General features: G+C 40.0%; 1 protein-coding gene across 1 annotated transcript in view; it reads left to right on the top strand.

Annotated features, from left to right (window-relative positions):
- cadps2 (Ca++-dependent secretion activator 2) overlaps window positions 1-19,624 on the top strand; it is a gene marked incomplete in the record, with an annotated part of 177,905 nt that extends 158,281 nt beyond the window's left edge. The window contains 3 exon segments of the mRNA XM_035665307.1: window positions 6,895-7,002; window positions 13,414-13,518; window positions 15,809-19,624. Of these exon segments, the coding sequence (XP_035521200.1) occupies window positions 6,895-7,002; window positions 13,414-13,518; window positions 15,809-15,979 (384 nt within the window).
- Between the last annotated feature and the right edge of the window lie 251 nt (window positions 19,625-19,875).

Below are 19,875 nucleotides of genomic sequence, written 5' to 3'. Positions count from 1 at the left end.
ACATACCCTTACAAACCACACATGTATTGTGTGTTTAACTCGGCATTAGCTTCTCTACAGAAGGCGAGAACTGGGCCATGGATTTTTTTTTTTTAATGCACCGTTATCTTTGTGAATCGAATATAACACAAAGTTTGTTTTTCTCGGATAACCTAATTGATTAATAATGTGTTCGTCTTGTTTCAACCGTACAAAGAGCTGTCACAACGGCTTCCAATCAGGTAAACAAACTACGGTAAAGTGTAACTTAGGCTTACGGTCAGTCTAAGCTACAGCAATGGCAGTACAGAAGACCCGCTAATAGGATCATTGCTACCAAGTTTAGTATATCACGACGAATAACTGACATTAATTATTTTCGTCTATCTCAGACATAACCAAAGACTATATCTGTGAATAACGATAATTAATAGTGTTCGTCTTGACTTCAAACTCAATACGCTGCCACGAACGGCTTCGTTGCCACTGGACGTGCATGTACGGATAGATAGGTAAGGGCTCAGGTTAATACTCGTGTACGTCAAATGAGTATGATTCACTGGGCAACACGGGGATTTTGGGCCAGGAATCGCGCACCCTTTTTTCTCTTTTTCGACTTGAGCGCAGCAAACCGGAAACAGGAGAATAAGACGATCTAGTCCACGATCATTAAATGAAAGGACCACCAGAATGCCCACGAAAGGTCCAGAATTCCTGGGGAGAATTCGGCCAATGAAATGTTGGGAAAAGAGGAGACATAATGCCGGAAAATTGTGGGGGCGGCTCCCGTGACAGGTCACAAACGGCGAGTATACCTTGTACAACTTAAGTGCGGGCCGTTTATACGAGGATAACGGTGCAGTAAAAAATCAAAAAAAAAATTCCCAAAAGCACTAATGGCGCTGTTCTCAGCTGTCCATAGTTATCTTTGGACCATATAAAATGGTATTAAAATCTGAATTCCTAACATTGGTATGTGGCTGTCAATCATCGAATGAAGGTAGAAAGTTAAGTTACAGCATTTCCCACATGGTTATGCATTAGCCATTTCTGGTGCCCAACTTATCCACCCACATCTGTGCCTCCCTATACTGGTAATAATTAGACCCAAGTGACAGGCTGGGCACGACCAATGTGCTTGCGATAATACTTCAGTAAGGGGCTCATAAATTTTTTTTTTTATTTTGACTCATGGTGAAGTTAAGCTATTCCAGCTCTCCCCAGGTTGGCCAAAAATGCTCTCAAAATGATTCAGATTGATGCTTTAAAAATATGGAATATTTTTTCTTCCAGGGGAGCATGCCCCCGGACCCCCCTAGAGGGGTAATATCCTTCTCACCTTTTTCACCCCGACCCGTTTTCATACCTGAATAATAGTAAATGGTTATTTTGTTTTATAACTAAAAAATAAACAATTTCAAGGCCTGCCTGCCTTGAATATCATGGTCCAATCAACGTTGGTTGTCATTTGAAGCGTTGACCATCTCTCCACCTCACAGCCCTTGATTCCTGTGCTTATGGCCATTCAGTGTCTGAATTGCAAGGACATAACACCATTATTCCTGATTGCATTTCATATTTACTTGTCCTGAGCTTACCTTTCTATTGTGAGGTAAAAAAACAAAGTCCATAGTGGCATCTCAATAAATACATGTTCCATTACATATTAAGTATTTAACTGCAAAGAAAAAAGCTAATTTGTTTTATTGGATTTGTCCTAGCCCCACCTAGAAAATGTCACATTTGAAATGTCACATTTTACTATAGCTGAAGTATAAAGCAGTATGAAGCTTCAATGTAAAAACCTTTAAAAAGCAGGGGCTTGAAGAACATAATATTGGCTGCAAAATAAAATCCCAGAATATAGAATATTTTGTCAGATTTGAAACGACTAAACAATTCATCGGTGAACAGAAAATTAACATTTGCCTTATTATTTAATTGTCGGAAAATACCAAACAGTATCTACTTTCTGTTTCTCAAATATGACCATCATCTGTTTTTATTAATTTGTAATGATTCAAAATGATCGTCTTTTTATACTGTTGGTTGCAATCTGAACAATCACTTTGGACTGCTGATGGACACGAGAATAAACAAAATCCATCATCTGTTGCAGCAGTTTGAGTCTTTATTGATGCATCAGCAGTTAACAAACATTGACTGTTGATGGACAGAGAACTGATGTGTTCTCCCCTGATTTTAGAATCATAAACAGTTATTTTAAATTACAGTGGGACTTTCTGCTGTGATGTGCAAACACACATATTTGTACACACACAACGTGCACCTGGTAGAAATGAAATTAATCCAGGGCAGGAAACGAGGCCAGTACCGGTGTGTAATTACCCCCCCAATAACCACTCATTACCACTCATCCCCTCACTTCAAACCATCTCCCTCTCCCTATCTGTATGCGAACAGGAACACCTCTTAATTTTACAATCTCAATTTTTTTTTTTTGTCAAATGTTGACGAGCAACCAGGCGGCCATTATCCCGGCGCAGAGGGGATTAGTGGTGTTTGGCTACAAGTGAAGAAACAGTGAAGGAGACAAAACAGGCAGAGAAGGCAGAGCGTGACAAGAGCTCTGAGCTGCTTGTATGTGTTTTTTTCTTTCTGTCTTTATTTCCTCTCGTGTTAAAGTCTTAATCTTGGTGGCTGGAACTGTGCCTGCGTCTCTGATCTGTCATGCTGCTTTGTCCCCTCGTCAGAACAAGAGAAAAGAGAGGTAAATGATTGAGCCTAAGCCTTAAGGGGATGGAAGGGGGAGAATTGATGTCTCAAGTGACAACAAGGCAAGTAATATGTTGTCAGTGACACACACACACGTAGTCGTGAATGTTGTAGTACAGATTTTTCGCTAGTTGATCTTAGTCATTCTGTTTTGACACTCAGCACACTACCTGGCAACAATACCAAAGTGTATGGACACCCAAACATTATGCCTTTATGTGATAGTTGAACATGTGAGAGTATGTATAACACGTGTAACAAGATAAAACCAGTCTATAAGACTATCCTTCATCATTGCTAATGGTGTTTACAATGTTGCTGCAGACTTGTTTCAGTGTGGTTGGAAAACTTTCTGCAAATAATTGAAACACGCCTCGGTGGACAGAAAACTTCTGACGTGCATTGAAATGTGTCAGCATTAATGTGAACATGACCTGGAAGTGTCTGCTGGAACAGATCAGAGACAACACGACAAGTACTGTAACACACCCAGTAAGACACACGTGGTTCATTGTCGTCAAGATTTCTAATCGTCATTCGACAGCAATCCTCGATCTGCCAGACTCTCACTTCTCCACTCACTCCAGAGGATTATGGGTATTCTGACAGGCCTGTCAATCACTGGGCCGGACCCCACCTCTCTCTGGTTGAACACTCACACTNNNNACACACACACACACACCAGAACCCTTGCAGCCATGTGACCCCACTTTAACCCCTGGTATCTGTCCAGCAGTCTGTCTGAATTACAGCTGAGCGTCTCTGACTGATCTCAGTCTGTCTCTCGCTGTTTGCAGCTACTGGGACTGTTTTTAACAGAAAACATTTGACTTTCATTGATCAGAGAGGTTTCACCATCTACTGTTAAACATTCCTCACAAGCTGCAACCAGAGAATGGTTGATGGTTTCATTTGAACAATTAATTGATCATTAAAATAATTATTTCTGTCTACTAACTAATTGATGAAACAACTTATTATTTCAGCTCTACTGCACTGGATGTCTGTGTGAGTAGATGTTTTCACAGATGGAAGTATGCACCAACTGGACCATCACAGACATTATTTAAGTGTTGCGTACCCTTGCACATGGTACAATTTTCAGAAAATTTCCATTGTGGTCTTTGATGGAAGGGGGAACAAGGATAGTCTATAAAACAGAGACACTACATACTCAAAGTAGGCAAATACATTAGTCGACAAATACTCAAGAAGGTTGGAACCTGCCACAACACTTCAACAGTATGTGAGATAATAACCTAACCTGTTGCCACACCAATTTTTTACTGCAGTTTTTACCCAGTCTGATAGCTTGTTCTTTGAAGTCTGAAGTTTATTTTTGATTGCTTTTGGAATGCCATCATATTAAGCACAACAGGCATAGTCAAGGTGACAGTGAATTAGAGCACCCACCAGTATTTAGTCCAAAAGTCTAAAAATTTATTCTGTGGTTAACCTTAACAACCTTAGTACCTTTGAGCTAAATCCATCACAAGATGTCACATCTGTCGTGGTGAAACAGCATTGAGAGCGGGAGCTGCCTGTTAACTACCTGGCTGGTACACTTTCCCACAGCCGCCTCTTTGCTTGACAATCACAAACTCAAATTTAGGAACTTGATGTTTTTTGTGATGGAGGTGACATTAAACCATGGAGTTGAAAGTCAAGAGGCAGTTATTTTTTCCTCCAACATTAGCATGTGACAGTTTTTGTTTCTTTCGTGTTTTTTTTTTGATGAGCAAAAGGTCATAATCCCAAATTTATAATCAGTCTCCAACCTGCCTTTTGCCTTTAAGTGAAGCCAAAAGGTTTCTGGGCTTCTTGAGGCTCCATTTCCTTGTCTTTCCATGGGGGACCTGACGTGCCATGCTCAGCAGCGCTGTAGCAGAACAACAATCCCCCGGGGCTGACGCATGCCGGCTCAGAGAAAACGGGTGTGAAAGATGTCAAAGCAATTACAATAAGCATTACAGTTGTAATCTCCCCTGACAACAGGGAGTGTGAATGAAAAGGGCTTTACCCACTTCTTCTTTCTCTGGCCTCTCCCCGCCAAACAAACTGCTGCTTCCACAGCAGTTAATGTTTCCTCCGGTGTAACAGCTTCGTCAGCTTCTTGTTACTACCAACACGGAGAAGGTAGATTATTATTTTTCCTCTTTTCACCCAGGAAGCAGCAGGTGTTCCCTCTGTTGTTGGAATGATTGTGTATTATCCTTAACAGAAAGTCTGGAAGGTCTCTGTGAGGAAAATGCTTTTAATAAATCACATTATTGATTATGTGCTAAATATATGTATTTTGTTTATCGTAATTTTGTCATTTACACCCTGCAATTTACTAAATGTGTTCCCTCGAGGTATGTGTTTTTAGACAAGACTAAAGCGTTGGAAAAGTGAGGTGAAAAAGCCATCCATCACAGAGAGTGGGGAGATGTTAGGCTAAGCTCACAAAACCACGAGATGACGCGATAATCCGTCTTGCCAGGCTTCAAGACACACTTCAGTCCTCCGACAACCACTCAATTTTAAGCAAACTGACACCTTTTTGTATACTGCTGCCTCCTGGTATGTAAGTCTCTGCCAAAAATGTTCTTTTGACAATATGTTGACTGTGGTCTATTTATCAGTTGATTAAATAAATTAATTCAAAATGTGCAGTGTCTGGGTGCCCAGTTAGCTCACCTGGTAGAGCTGGCGACCATGTACAGAGTCCTTGCTGCAGCGGCCAAGGGTTCGAGTTCGAGTCCGACCTGTGGCCCTTTGCTACGTGTCATCCCCTCTCTCTACCCCCCTTTCCTGTCTATTTTTGCTGTCACTATCAATTTAAAAAAGCAAAAAATGACGTGCAGTGTCTGCCCAACTTCAATCAACTGCCGAAAAATCAACTAACTACAAAACTTCTTGCATGTTTTCTGGTTTTGTCCCAGGCTGATGAATTTTTGGGCTGAAAAGCTGTTGATCTGTTGTGTGTCATTGTAGATTGACGCTCATGGCTATATAAGGATACTGTATGATTTCCCAACATCAACACACCTTAATTTTTTTTCATTCGCTCCCTGGATCAGCTGATCCCCTCTAATGTGCCGTCATTGCTTCCTATCCTAGCATTTTTGGTGTGCGGTACAGATGGAAGTCAAAAACAAAGAGTGCTGCTGATGTGAAGCTGCAACTTAAATCTCCTTGCTGCACAACTTTACAGCAGAAATAAACATACAGCCTAGTAAAAAACACAGTTTTGGTCTCTATAGCTAATTTCTTTGTTTATTTTGTAAGGGGGTTAGATTTTTATATAACTCCCACGTTGGAATTAAATTAAGTAGGGTTGGTTTGTTTTAAAATGGTAACGGTGCCTAAACAATGCCTGAACTGTAAATAACGGTCGGACAAAATATTAACTGTTTGAAATATACTTAAATATAAACTATACAATATATTAATATCAATAAATACAAAACACATAACACACAGCATAACAAATGCATGTAATAAATGAGTTACAGTACATTTTGAGTTGAAATTCTACAAACTCCAGCTTCAAACTTTAAAAATTCTTTTACAGCAATATTATCAGATTTTCTAACCTGAGGAAAGGCTGCTATCGTCATCATCAATGGTCCCCCCCATCATTGACCATCACAGATGGTGTGGATTTGATCTTTAATTCCGCCTACAAAGCTCAGGTCTATGTGATATGGGCAGCGATTCAGAGATCTGGAAACTAGGATAGGAATACGTCTCTCTTCCGGAAAATAGATGAAAGAACCCTTACTGAGAGACTAGTGGAACAGAGGCCCAAGCTAATGGAAGAGATGTCAGGACTTCAGCTTTCTATGCATTGTTGTATTTCTTTTTTGTTGACATTATTATTTCGGGGTCTGTTCCATCTCACTGTAATGAAAAACTCTGCTGCTAAATTTCAAGCTTCACTGTTGTTCTGTATGCGTGCAGAGGTCATCATGTACAGCCAGCAGGCTGTCTTCCAACTGGCTATACTGTAGGGTAATATTAGCTTATGAACAGCATGGATGGAGTGAATTGTGCCCCATGAATATCAGCCATGTTCACATTTTCAACGCCAGACTCAACAAACTTCTTGCAGTGAATATGTGACATTGTTCTCCATATTCAGCCTCTTCCCTCTTGGAGTTGTCTTCAGGCCTGTCTGTGTCCCCTGTCCTGCAGAAACCAGGGATGGATCTGGCCGACACCTACATCACCTTCGTACGGCAGAACCAGGACATTCTCAGAGACCGCGTCAACGATGAGCTGTACATCGAGAAGGTGTTTGATGTGAGTGCTGTTTCTCCTTTTAAAAGACAATTCCAGTTTATCATGGATATGTTTTTGGTAGCGTGTGTGTGGGTGTCTGTCCACAGCTAGTCTCACATACTACTGGACCAATCGCTCATATTTTCAGTGCACATTTATGACCGTATGCTCAAGAACTTCTCGTTCCAGTGATTCACAATGTTTGAAAAACTTTAAAAAACAGATTTAATTGACTGGTCTGTTTTATACAGACTGCTGACTCCTCACTACTCTGACCAGTAGGGGCCGCAAACAGCTGCTAGGCTAAAAACAAGGCTTACCTAGTCTGTTGCTGGACACATTTTGGTCTTTGTTGTGGCTTGAAAACTGACATCCTTAGAAAAGTTTGGTATTATCTTGGAATGGAGCATCTGCAGATTAATTTCACTCCTGATGTTATGATGCACTAAAGATGAATAAATCCCGCCGCCATCTTGACTGTGCTAGCTGTCTTCACTTCATGACTTATAGGTCAAATAAACAATATGATTATTAAACAGAACCATCACTAGTCTACCTATGTACCTCCCACCCCAAAAAATAATGGATTAAGAAGCACTCTTTTCTCTTGATGAAAGTAACACCAGCGAATGTCAACCAATGATAATATGGTTAGACAAGAGCATATCAACCAACCAATTGACCAAACGACCAGAAGGTGTCACTCATAATAAATAATAATGTTTAAATTTGGCCTTTATTCCAGTTTGTTTCCTTGTTGAGTTTATACAGTTAGGCGAACCCAGAACACTCATTTAACATCTGTTTCCTTGCCGAGATCTGCACTCTACTGAGTGCACTCTTCTATTGGCAACATGGGTCTTATTTTTGTAGTTTTTTATCAGTAATAATAACATTGTATAACTGAGATCTGATTATTTTATGAAATATTCCAAACTTGTTACAAAAAAGTAAAGGTTAATGAATGTAAATGGTTGTGGCCTTTGCTGTAACTTTCCCTTCCATCAGAAAACTTTTTTTATGCACTATGAAAAAGTGTCACCAGTTCTGTGGAACGTTTTCAGTCAACTTTCAGGTCTACAGAGTGTGTTTGCTACTCAAAGGATAGATTTGGGTGGAATATCACTTCAAGTAGAATATGTAACACACTCACTGTCTTATGTAATCTACCCGGTGCAGGTATCCACATAAAACACTCTGAGGAGACTTGGTTGCCTCATCTCAGTCCTGAATGTAAATTGTTTTTAAGTGCCAGAGATTTAGGAGAATCTATTGATTTTCATTAGTGTATTAGTGAGTGAGCAGGTCCTTTTCCATAGAGTCCACCATGTAGAACTGCCATGTTTCTACAGTAGGCCAGACCAAACGCTGGCTCTAGGGCCTTTTGCATTTTGAGTATGATATGAGTTTCCCAGCCTGCATGCTTGGTTGAGATGCGGGTTTCGGTTGGTTGCAGTCTGCAACATCACTGCTAGATGCTGCTAAATCCTAAACACTAGACCTTTTAAAGGATGACATAATTTAAAAAGCGCCAGTCAGACCTCATACGATGGAAAAGCATCTAGAAAACATGATGGACATATGACATTTCTGTTTGTTGCATGTATAAATGTGAGGAAGGTCATAGTCTCCTCATCGCTCCACACAGATCTGATGTTTTTGTCGGATTTTTATGTTTGGTCAAAATTTCGCTCTGTTTTTTTCATGCATAAATTGAACAGTTGGAAATGCACTTCATAGAGAAATGTTACAATAACTCTTTATTGCATCTGATCTTTTCATAAGATCCACAGTAAATGCTTGTTTGAAAGCACGGTGGGCTAATACAAATCTTTACAAATCGAGCTCACAGTCAGGTGTTTATATTGTTGGTGTGAGGTTTGATTCTCCAGTTTCAGAGCAGCAGCAGGTCGCTTTGAGGCTGAAAACACAGACTGCTTCTGTTGACCTGTTTATCACTTAGGAAACACAGAGAGCTGTCGGCTCGCTCTGCAGGAGTTGCAAACACCCCTCCACACCTCCACCCATCCATCCATTCCTCCATCCCACGCTGTCCGTTTTCTTCACCGACCGCCCCCCTCCAGGATTCAGATTTATAAGAATATTTTAGCGACGACTTGCCAAACACGTCTCAGTTCGCCACCGTGAGTCAATGCAGCGGACATGGTGGCTCAGACCTTCGTACACATTAGCAGCACGAAGCAGAGCGATAGATTTCTGCCACCTGCTGCCTCCTCTGAGGGTTGCGCGTATTGTGGCTGAGGCTGTGCTGATCTGTGTGTGTGTGTGTGTGTGTGTGTGTGTGTTGAAAGAGTATGTGTGGGGGGTTGAGGAGAATGAGTCTAATGGAGCTCAGAAGCGCCCAGTCATGCACCAAGGAGGAGGTGACGACGGGGTCTCAAAGTGTCTGCGTTCAGCCCTTCAACATGCATCACACACACACGGACACACACAAACATACACTGGGTGTGTAACAAAGAAAGTAAACCCTGTGTTCATACAGCAGCATCAGGCCTCTTGCCAGGAGCATATGGGTATGCAATTGTCTTGTTTATGCGCATCTGAGCCGAAGTCGATGTCAAATTCAGGTGCCTTTTCTTTAAACAGAAGGTTTGTTGACACCGACGGATGTAAAGAAGAAAAAGAGATTTGTTAAAGCAAGCGATGTGACAAGACGCAGGGCGAAGGTGTGGGGCATCAGCTCTCAGCCGCAAACCCATCCACAAATTTTTGTTCTGCGTGTGCATGCTCACATGTGCTTTCCGTCTATTTGTCTACAAGTGCTCACCAGGGAACGTCTTTGTGTGGATGAGGAGTGTAATACATGCCCTCACACACATGCACACACAGCGCCATCCTCTTCACATTAGTAGCCAAATCACCTTGATGAAGCAGCTGACAAAGATAACCCTGTTTGCTGTTAAAAAAAAAAAAAAAACTCTTCACTTCAGTTTTTATAAACAATGTTTTATAAATGTGTCAGCATTTTGACACAAGACAATAATATAGCACATCGTTGCACAAGAAATGACATAATTTCATCCTGGTATTCCTTTTGAGAATATAAAGTTTTATGAGCTCAAAGAGGAAACACACTAAGGTTAAAGGACAAAACACATTATTTTAGTTTAAGTACAGTGCATCATTTTTTCTGTTTCCATTTTATTTATATTCAGGAATTTTGTGCGAACAAAATGACTGGCTAAACCAGAATGTGCGTCAAATGTTTAAATTACATAATTACTGTGACACCATCAGGGAAGTACCCTCCATTCATCACGTTGATATTGTATCTGACAAGACTAATGTAGACCCACAATGCTGTGCAGGCCACCCTCCTTCCCCCCACATATTCCCTCCATCTGTTTTCACTCTCGTCCTCTAATCAGCTCAATTAAGGAGCGTCTTCGTACTCAATTTCCACGTCAGTTAACGTGGCTCGCGAGGCGACCGTCAGGCAGCTGATTAGCCGCTCTGAGGAAACTCGCCTCCCAGAGTCTCAAATAAATGTTTCACTAAGCAGGGGAAGAGAGGGAGGAGGAGAGAGAAGGAAATCAGAAGAACTCATCACAGGAGCAGCACATATCATCCAGTAATTTCAACAACCTCGAGCATCTGTTAACACAGCAAGCTGATTAGCAGCTCGAATTCCAGCATAAGAATATTTAGCCTGGAGAGTGAAACGAGGAGAAAATTATGAAGGATGAGGAAAAAGAACAATAACATAGCCAGAATGGCTCAAACGGGCACTCTTCACCGTTCTAAAACAGAATAATATATGTCACACAGCATATAAGGCAAGTTTATTTTTCTATCAGTTCACTTAAAAGGGTGATTCAAAGTGCTTTATATAATGGATTAAAAACATAAAACTGCATTAAAACTGTGAGCAAACAAACAAAATAATCATATACTTTATTATAGTATTCTATTAGATATGTTTAACCAGAACACAAAGCACATTTTAAACAAGGTATGATTACTGTCAGAGTGACTGGAAAGACACGAGTAGATGCAGATTTGCTCTAGTGGCACAACTTTCATTGAAGATGAAGCACAGATTGTAAATGTATCAAACATGAGCTTATCTTGAATTCTCATGTCTCCACCTCATCAATGTGTACAGAGATGATACCCCACCTTCAAGTGACGTCATATGGCCGGCGTGTGTTCCACTTCAGCATTTCCAAGCAAAAATTTAAGAGATTTCATAAGACTTTTGGAAAATAAAGAAATCCCATGAAACTTTGTGATGAAACATTAACAGCAGAGGTCAAGATTAGTAAATTCTTGTGAACTACAGTTACCACAAGTTTATGTACATCGTGTCTCCGTCCCCCTTTTGGCTCAGCTGTCAATCAAACACCAACCCACCCACTCCGAAGCTTAACGAGCATTTCTGATATCTGATCTCCAAAGACCTTTTCTCCTTTTTTTCAGTAATAGAAAAACTGAATACACTTGACAATCACTTTAAGTTCGAGGACAATGTTTTGCCACATTGATTAATATAAAGCATTAAAATTGCATTAATTTAATCAACAACTAAAAGCAACGACATTAGAAAGATACAACTAGTCAGTTGGATTACTGGTATGATCACTGTTTCTGCAAAGAACACAATGCCAACGTAAAATGTTGGGCATTAGATTTTACTTCAAAGACGCTGCGTTTGTGAACGTTGGGTTACTTTTCAGATCATAAGGTAAGACTTTTTCAGAGAGCACACATTCTGTGTTTATTCTCTCTGGACAGAAAAGAAATATAATCAGGACCCGTAATTAAACTTGAATCCTCATTTGTAAGTTAAAATTAGTCGACACTTAACAACTTGGATTGGGTAAAAAACTGCTTTATTACTTTGACATTATTACAAGGAGCCAGTGTGAAGGGGGTCAGAGGTTGTTCCCACAATAGATGGAATCAAATATTTGCGTGACCCCAGAATGATCACGGACGTGTTTTGGCTTTTGTCAAGTGTATGAAATACCCTTTGGACTGTTTTTCTCTCTTAAATTGGAAGGTAATTACAGTTCTTGTCAGTGTGAAATTAAGTCTGCCAGCGGCTCTTAAAGCAGATCTGAATATTACGGGTCATTACTGTGTCAGAGCAATTTTCCCAAGCATTCTTGTTTGACTGGTAACTGAATAAAGCACCCAATGTGTGCATTTTACCAGCTGAGTGTTGAATATTGCTGTAAGTGAGGATCGCTCCTCTAGTGAGAAAAGGTGCAATTGATTTCCCTACAGCTGTGGCCTGGTGGTTGAAGGTGTGAAGGAAGAGCGTTTAATGAAAATTACAAAGACGGAACCAGATTTTTTTTTTTCTTCTTTGAAGGTCAAAGCAGAGCCGTGAACTCTTCCCTTGATGTGCAGCATTCAGGAGTTTTCCAGTAAATTGGTGCCTTTGAATAAGTAAATGTTTTACCCTCTTTGAGTTTTGCCATTTTGATGCCGCACATCTTTTGACCTTGTGTTATAGTGTCGTCTGTGTGACTGAAGCGAGGCATTTCAGAGGCTGTTAGCAAGCAAACGGCGATCATCTGAACTCCTCTGAATCCGAGCACAGAGAAATGACAAGCATAAACTGTCCTTGCGCAGAGAGCAGCTGTATCGGCATTAACATAATGTCATTTTGCCTGTGGAAGAGGAAAAAAAAACAAAAACGCAGCACTGGGTCTTAAGATGCTCCTTAGGGTTCTGGTCTTGGTTTTCGGAATTCAAAAACAGTTTGATGTTGCTTTCAGGAGGATGAATGAAGCTGCATTCAGCTGGTTTGTGATGGTCTGAGGTCACATCTTCCATACTAGAAAAGTGTTTTTCACTCTGTATGACTGACTCAGTTTTATCATTTGTAATGCTACACTTTAAAGGGTAAGTTTGTTAACATTCTACGTATGTTCGAGATTTTGGCTTAATTTGTATCACCGTGAAACACATTATTAATAATTATTGATAAATCCTAGTCAGGTGTTTCCACATCTGAGCGTTGAGACCAAAGTTTAAGCATGGTAGACAGTAATTCCTGTAATGTCTAATAGATGTATTGACATGAATAGGAAAATAACAACTTCTCTCTACAAATACAAGTTCAAAAGTGTTTTTGTGAGTGTTTATGGCCTCAGTAGATCACTTCACTTCTCCCATCTTTCCAATTTTAAAATTATTTTACCTTTACAGGGCCATTTAGTGAAAAGAAAACCAGGTAGGGAAATGTTTATCACAAGTTGGGATTTATTTTCATAGCTTGAGTCATTTGTTCTCTATCAGTCACCATTGTACACCAGTGGCTCAAGAAACACAAGCAGTCAGACAAACCAACAGTTTATCCATATTATCTTAACAACAACTGACTGTTTGGGCAATCATTTTACAGTTTTCACTTCCAAATAAGTCTGTCTATTCTTTTTTGTTTGTTTTTGTTATTTACAGCAATGGTACACCGGCTCCACAAAGGCTGTGTGTGTTTGGCTGACAGACAGACTGGACCTGCAGCTCCACATGTACCAGCTGAAAACACTCATCAAGATTGTGAAGGTAAACGAATGTAACAACATTACGAGAGACCAGGGGGCTGTTTAACAAAGCCTTTAAGGCGGATTAAACAGGGATTTTCCAGTTATCATAGAATTTAGCCATGACTCTGTTTCATGAAAGCAGCAACACGTATGTTACCATGGAGATTTAGTCTGTGTTAGTCTGCTCCAGCCAGGCTTGATTAATCCTGGTGCCTTACCTGTTCAGTCAGCAGTCACTCCGACCGTTATGTTCTTATGTATGTATTTATCTTATATTTGTTATTAAAACACTATAGGTTCATATCACCATTACTATTTTAACATAGAAATAGCAGAGGTAGGTCTACATATTGCCATCCAGTTAAGTGTTATTATTTGAACACTTTTTAATTATTTATGGGATATTGTTACTGTTGTGTGTGAGACTATATGACTTCAAAAGACACACACCAAGTGGTCGGTTCCAACCGACTTTCCTTATTTAAAAAATCGAATTTGTTTATTTAGCACACTCAAAAATGTTCTAAACATTGAAGAATTGAAGAATGTATTTCATAAAGAAACAAAATGAAAAATCCATTCATACCACAGAAAGTGCTCAAAAAGTGGTCGAAAGACTGGATCTCAACAGTTGCCAACATTACTGACTATCCACCCACATTACCTGCACCCAAATAGCAAGTAGTGTGGTGGGCCGCTGTTCATATTCATATTAAATGTCCTATTTTAATTCTAGCATTGTGGATTAGTGGTTATAATGAATCTCCATTGTAAATTACCTGAGTTAACTTCCACTGCTCTTTTTAAGGCCGTGTACAATTTGTGAAAATATACATTTAAGCTACTCACACATTCAGTCATTTAGCTATTGTCTGTTACTCTGTTTTATTACAGCGGCCTATTTCCTTATTTACATAATATGCTTTACATAAGCTTCCATTGTGTAAAGTATGTTTAATGCATGTTGTGAACGTATGAAGCCAGGGTGCACTCACTAGACTAGCTCAAGCTTCACTTTATCAGTTATCCTGGATTTCTTCATTCTGCTTTTCTGATATAGGTGGTTATATACTCAATAAGTCATCCCCTGTTTACCCAATCTAGCCAAGAGTGTGTTCACATGAAAGGGGCTGTGTTTGCAGCATGTGACCAGTCACGAACATGGACAAATCTACTGGCAGGAGAGCAGCATATTTTACAAATGAAGAGCAAACTATAATATTAGAGAAAGAAATATAAAGAAGTTAAACACAAAATCCAGCCACGGAGCAACACAGTTGCTGGGAGGACCGCTGGCAAAAAATGGCAGACTGTATCATTAGCGCACAAGGAGGTCTGTAATACATTTGTGAATTCCATTAAATGAATGTGTTGCTTCCATGTATTCTCATGGCGTGTATGACACTGACAACGGGCAATGTGGCCCGGCCGTAAGAGACTCTCTTGATCCTCATACTGAGCTCCACGGGATCTTCTACAAATGGTGATGCCATTTTCCAAGAGAATTCATTTGTCAGTAGGCAGTGCTTTTAAGCATCAGTCTGTCATCTCCAACATAATGCTCCAACATCCAACATGCTCCAGAGCAGGTAAAGTGTGCAGCAGCAGTTAACCACCATCGTAACCCTAAAAACACAGGGTTAAATCTGAAGGTACCACGCTAACCCCAAATCCTCGTCATACAGCCCTCTGAACTTCTGTCAAAAGCAAACTACAAATAAGTGTTCAGATTCCAAAAAAAAGACTGTGTTTGTCATTCTGTGTGAGAGTTTGCGAATTTTTCAATTCAAATGCTCCTTTTCTGTGCTGTTTGAAAAGAGCTGCAGTGAATGAGCCTGAGACTGGCTAAACAGCATTTTAAAAAGCATATTAAATTGTAGCCTATTCATGTAAAAACAGTCAGAAGTGACACCGAAAGAAAATAAGAAAAAGTAAAGACAAACCAAACCATGCTGAAGTGTCCTTGAAAGCAGCAGCAGCGGTGTGAAGAGGCGGCGATACAAGAGAAAACTGCTCAACTGTGCGCTACTGCTCACTGCTTTTGTCTTACCCTAGTTTGCTAATGTACAGAGACGTGCGAGTTTAACTTGAAAGCAACGAGACAAGGAAATATAATGGCTTCTGACTGAAGGTAAAGACCCCTCAGATGCCTCAGTCTGCCTTCCCAGTCCGACACATAAAAGACTCGTCCTTGAGCTTCAATCTGCCCGCTTTTGTCCGAACAGCAGCCGCCTCCCGTTCACTGCATTCCTAAGATGCTCTCTGTTTTTCTCTCTCCTCTCTTTTCTCCACCCCTCCCACCTCAACAGAAGACCTACCGTGACTTCAGGCTGCAGGGCGTCCTGGATGGCACACTGAACAACAAGAGCTACGAGACCATCTACAACCGGCTTACAGTGGAGGAAGCCACAGCGGCTGTCAAAGCGGGAGACGGCCTGCAGGGTATCAGCATGAGAGACAGCGATGAGGAGGACGATTAAACACACATACTTCATACTTTCACACACTGTGTTACTGCTTGATTATCATCCTTTCTTACAGATCAGGACTTTATATTACAGTGAATGATATGTGTCCTCTATAGTGAACTTTGCTGAAACTACAGTAACAAATGTAATATTATAATAAGGCCCTGAAAATGAAAAAGAAACATCAAAACTATGTCATGCTAATGTTAGTTAGCTGTTCTCCACTGAACTCCACTTCATTCCGTCTAAATCAATATAAACTAAAACTAAAGTCAACAAAATAAGAGTGGGTAATGATCAGAAATGTGTATCTTGCCGCTGAGCAAAACACTTTGTGTATGATTAACTGCAGCCAACCACTTTTAGCTCACTCATCATCTCCTGATGGAAAATATAAACTACAACAAATCTGACACTGCAGGTGACTAATATAATTTCATCATAATGTACACAAAGGGATACCTGTCATCTGGTATCAGGACAAGTCACGCTCACTATAGATAAGCTAGCAGACCATGTTGTTAAAGCATGTTCTCTGTTCAACAACCGCAGTCAGTAAACCTCTTTAAAGGTGCAGTGTCCAAGTTTAGGAGGATCTATTGGTAAAAATGGAATATAATATGCATAACTTTGTTTTCATTAGTATACAATCACCTGCATATAGGAATCATTGTGTTTTTGTGACCTTAGAACGAGCCATTTTCTATCATTTTATCCTTTCGCACTTAGAAGGGGAGGGTGAAGCGAGGGGATTTCAATCTGTAGCTATACCGCTAGAGGCCACTAAACCCTACAGGAAAACAATAGAAAGAAGAAATGGTTATCAGGCACAATGTGCTTCTTAACAGCAAAGCAAGCTACACTAATGTTAGCTAGCAAGTTATTTTCTAATAAAGTTTGCTTCACTCAGTCACACTCAAGAATACAAATTCTGAACTCTTTAAAAAGGTAAAAAATTTGATAAAGATACATCGTGACTAGAACTGAATTAAAGTTATACCCCTGTATACCCCCATTTGAATTTAACGTTACGTAAGCTGGCTGACGTTAATGTAGTAGCTATCATATTTCTAGCTAACAGGACACATTCATTCAGACAGCTGTTGTTAGGTGATGATGGACACATTTTTGTCATTACTGGTATAAACATTTCGTACAGTTACAGTCATAGTTGATAATGGAGTCCAGCAGTTATAAGCTTTGCATCAGCTTTTTGATTTAAATACAAATTTATCATGAGAACTAAAAAAAGAAATCTTCACAAATTAAAGAATAGGGCTAGCATTGTTGTGTATTTTTCTTTAACAAATCCAATGAGAAGACCAAAACCAACAATGTTCTAGTCAATTTCTCAATACTTTCCAACTTCTCTACCCTGTGTGATTCATCATGGAGGTGAAAAGGTGAACCCTTTTTCTGCTTTACAGCCACATACCTTATTTTCTCTACACACTGAAAACTTTGATGCTCAAAAAAATCTTGCGGAAAAAAAACACAACTTCACACTGTTTCTCTCCAACTCCTCCGTGAGAGTGCAGAGTGCAGTTGCACATGTGCAGTAGAGGTAACATATCATGCATTATGACTGAATGTCCTGATCAGATAAGGATGAATGCGCAGGTAGTGACACCTCCCGCCACATTTTACCCAACCTGTCACACAGTCATTGCCTGAGCGCTGCTGTTCATACGTGTTGAAACGTACGTACATGAGTGAGAATGTACGATAGTGTCAAGGTGAGGCGAGGCATCTGAAGGACACTCTGGATGGTGCTGAGACAAACGTCGTCCTCCCTCTCTCACCTGCAGGACAGGAAGCCCCGCCCTCCACATGCAGCCATACTCTACTCTTTGATGTCACTTTGTACAGTAGAGCTCAGCGATCACCGCCAGTGCAGCTCCTTCCTGTTTGGTTTTCATCCAGTAGTAGCTTATTGTTGAAAGCGCGAAAGGCTCCGGCAGCTCGGACCCCAGTGTTTTGGAGTGATCTTGCCACAATTGATGGCATTTTCCTGAAAGCAACAGCAGCTAAATTAACTAACAAGATTTCTTTTTATTTGACAGGAAGCTTGGAATTGTAAGGGTTTATTTGACTGTTTTAATCAAAGTTACATCAGCACGACTGCCTGAACAATATCACCATTCTTTTGCCCGGAATAGTGGGCAAATCTGCAGCACACAACTTACAATGCCAAAGTTTCTGCACTAGTGTGTTTATGTAGTGAAGCAGAAAGTAAAGTCGGGGTAGTAAATGGCATGATAGCTGAATGTACTACCATTCAGCTATCATGGCAAAGACTGATTTGAATCCCATCACAGACCAAACAATTAATGTTAGCTTTTGTTAACCGTCACAGTCATCTTTCCCTAAAGTTAAGCAAGTGTTTTAGTTGCCTAAGAGAACCCAGACCTTAAAGTATTAGTATGGTTTTATTACCGTTTGGTTCTTTGTTCATCATTTCGTGGCGGTGTTTACAATGGACATATTTTTACTGTTTCCCTTCATTTTTCGTTCTAAGTAAGTTTGTCTGACTGCCCGTGCTTTTTGGGCTATTGTACTTCCAATAACTTTGAATGTTATTGTAAATTGACGGTTGATAAACCCAAGTTGTAATAAACAAGGAGTATCATTTACCTTGAGCTTAACCACGCTTTCCACAATAATCTTTCTGTAACACAAAATAAGAATCAAACATTAGCGTTTCATGCTCAGAAGCTTTGTCACAAAATCCAGGGTTTTCTGGAGCCTTCTGTCAAGGTTTTTTGTGGCAATAGTTTTGAACTTTCAGAACAAAAAAACAAATGACTTAATAGCTTCATGTTTGATGTTCAGTGTCTCTGCAGTAGAACTCTTACAACTCCAAGCTAATAAAACGTTGCTGCTGTAGTTTCTGAATCTGAACCTTCTGTAGCTCAAAATGTCCGATCGGTGGCCTCTGGTGGAAGAAAAGATGCAAATACATAAAATATTTCTACTCTGGTTGTCCACTGTAAAATGAAATATTACTGAAACGGGTTTCTGGGTTATGTGAAACAAATCTACACAAAAGTTTCATCACTCGAAGGTCTTAAAAAGTGCTGAAACGGCATCCGAACTCTCTGATTGGAGAATAATTGTTCAGAATCATGACTACATGTCGATGTAGTTGTAGATCTGCTGTCATCTCTGTTCATTGTGATAGTTACTGTTGTGAAGAATAATATTGAGCTGTAGAGTGATATGGTCTTACTGCCTGATGTGCATCATATCCAACATTGATCAAAGTCTTAGAAACGTGCCAACAAACTGGAAAAGCGTGGACTTTTTTTCAACATGAACTTCTTCGGAGAACGTGGATCTGTTTTAATCTGATTGATGTGTTTATGATCAGCTGTGAGCAGACGAAGCATCTCATCACTGCTGTTCGTTCACTACTGTCTGTTTGCGTGTTGTCGTTGACAAAATAAGAGTTTTACCTGTAAAGTCAGTGTAAGCCTCTGATCTACTGTGTGCAACAACCTGCTGTTTGTTTTAACTGTCCGATCCAGTTTGTGTCAGTGCAGTTCAAAGGACAAAAACTAAAGGACAAAAATCTATATAAAGAAGTATATTTATATTGTCTTATTGTGCACCTGTTTTGTTCAGGTGTCTTATCTAAGTGTCACTATTAAAAGTGTTTTTAAAGCACCTGTGTTTTCACCTCGTGGGTTATTATTTTCTTATTAAAAGATGAGCTTCTTGGCATCAGCAACCAACACAGCTACTGGAGCTCTAACCATGGTCTCTTATTTAGCATTTAAACAGCGCTGTATATGGACATCCCTGTCTTCTAATTTAGTGAGTTGTTAAATGTTGTCTGAATAGTTTTCTTACAACAGTCTGATCCCCCGTACACAAAACAGCTCCATAAAGAAAAGTTTTCCCATCAG

Source organism: Morone saxatilis, unplaced genomic scaffold (assembly GCF_004916995.1).
Source record: "Morone saxatilis isolate NCDOM2014 unplaced genomic scaffold, NCSU_SB_2.0 Contig2, whole genome shotgun sequence".
NCBI classification, from domain to species: domain Eukaryota; kingdom Metazoa; phylum Chordata; class Actinopteri; family Moronidae; genus Morone; species Morone saxatilis.
Note: the sequence above shows the minus strand (reverse complement) of the source record. Positions and strands in the feature narration are given on the sequence as shown.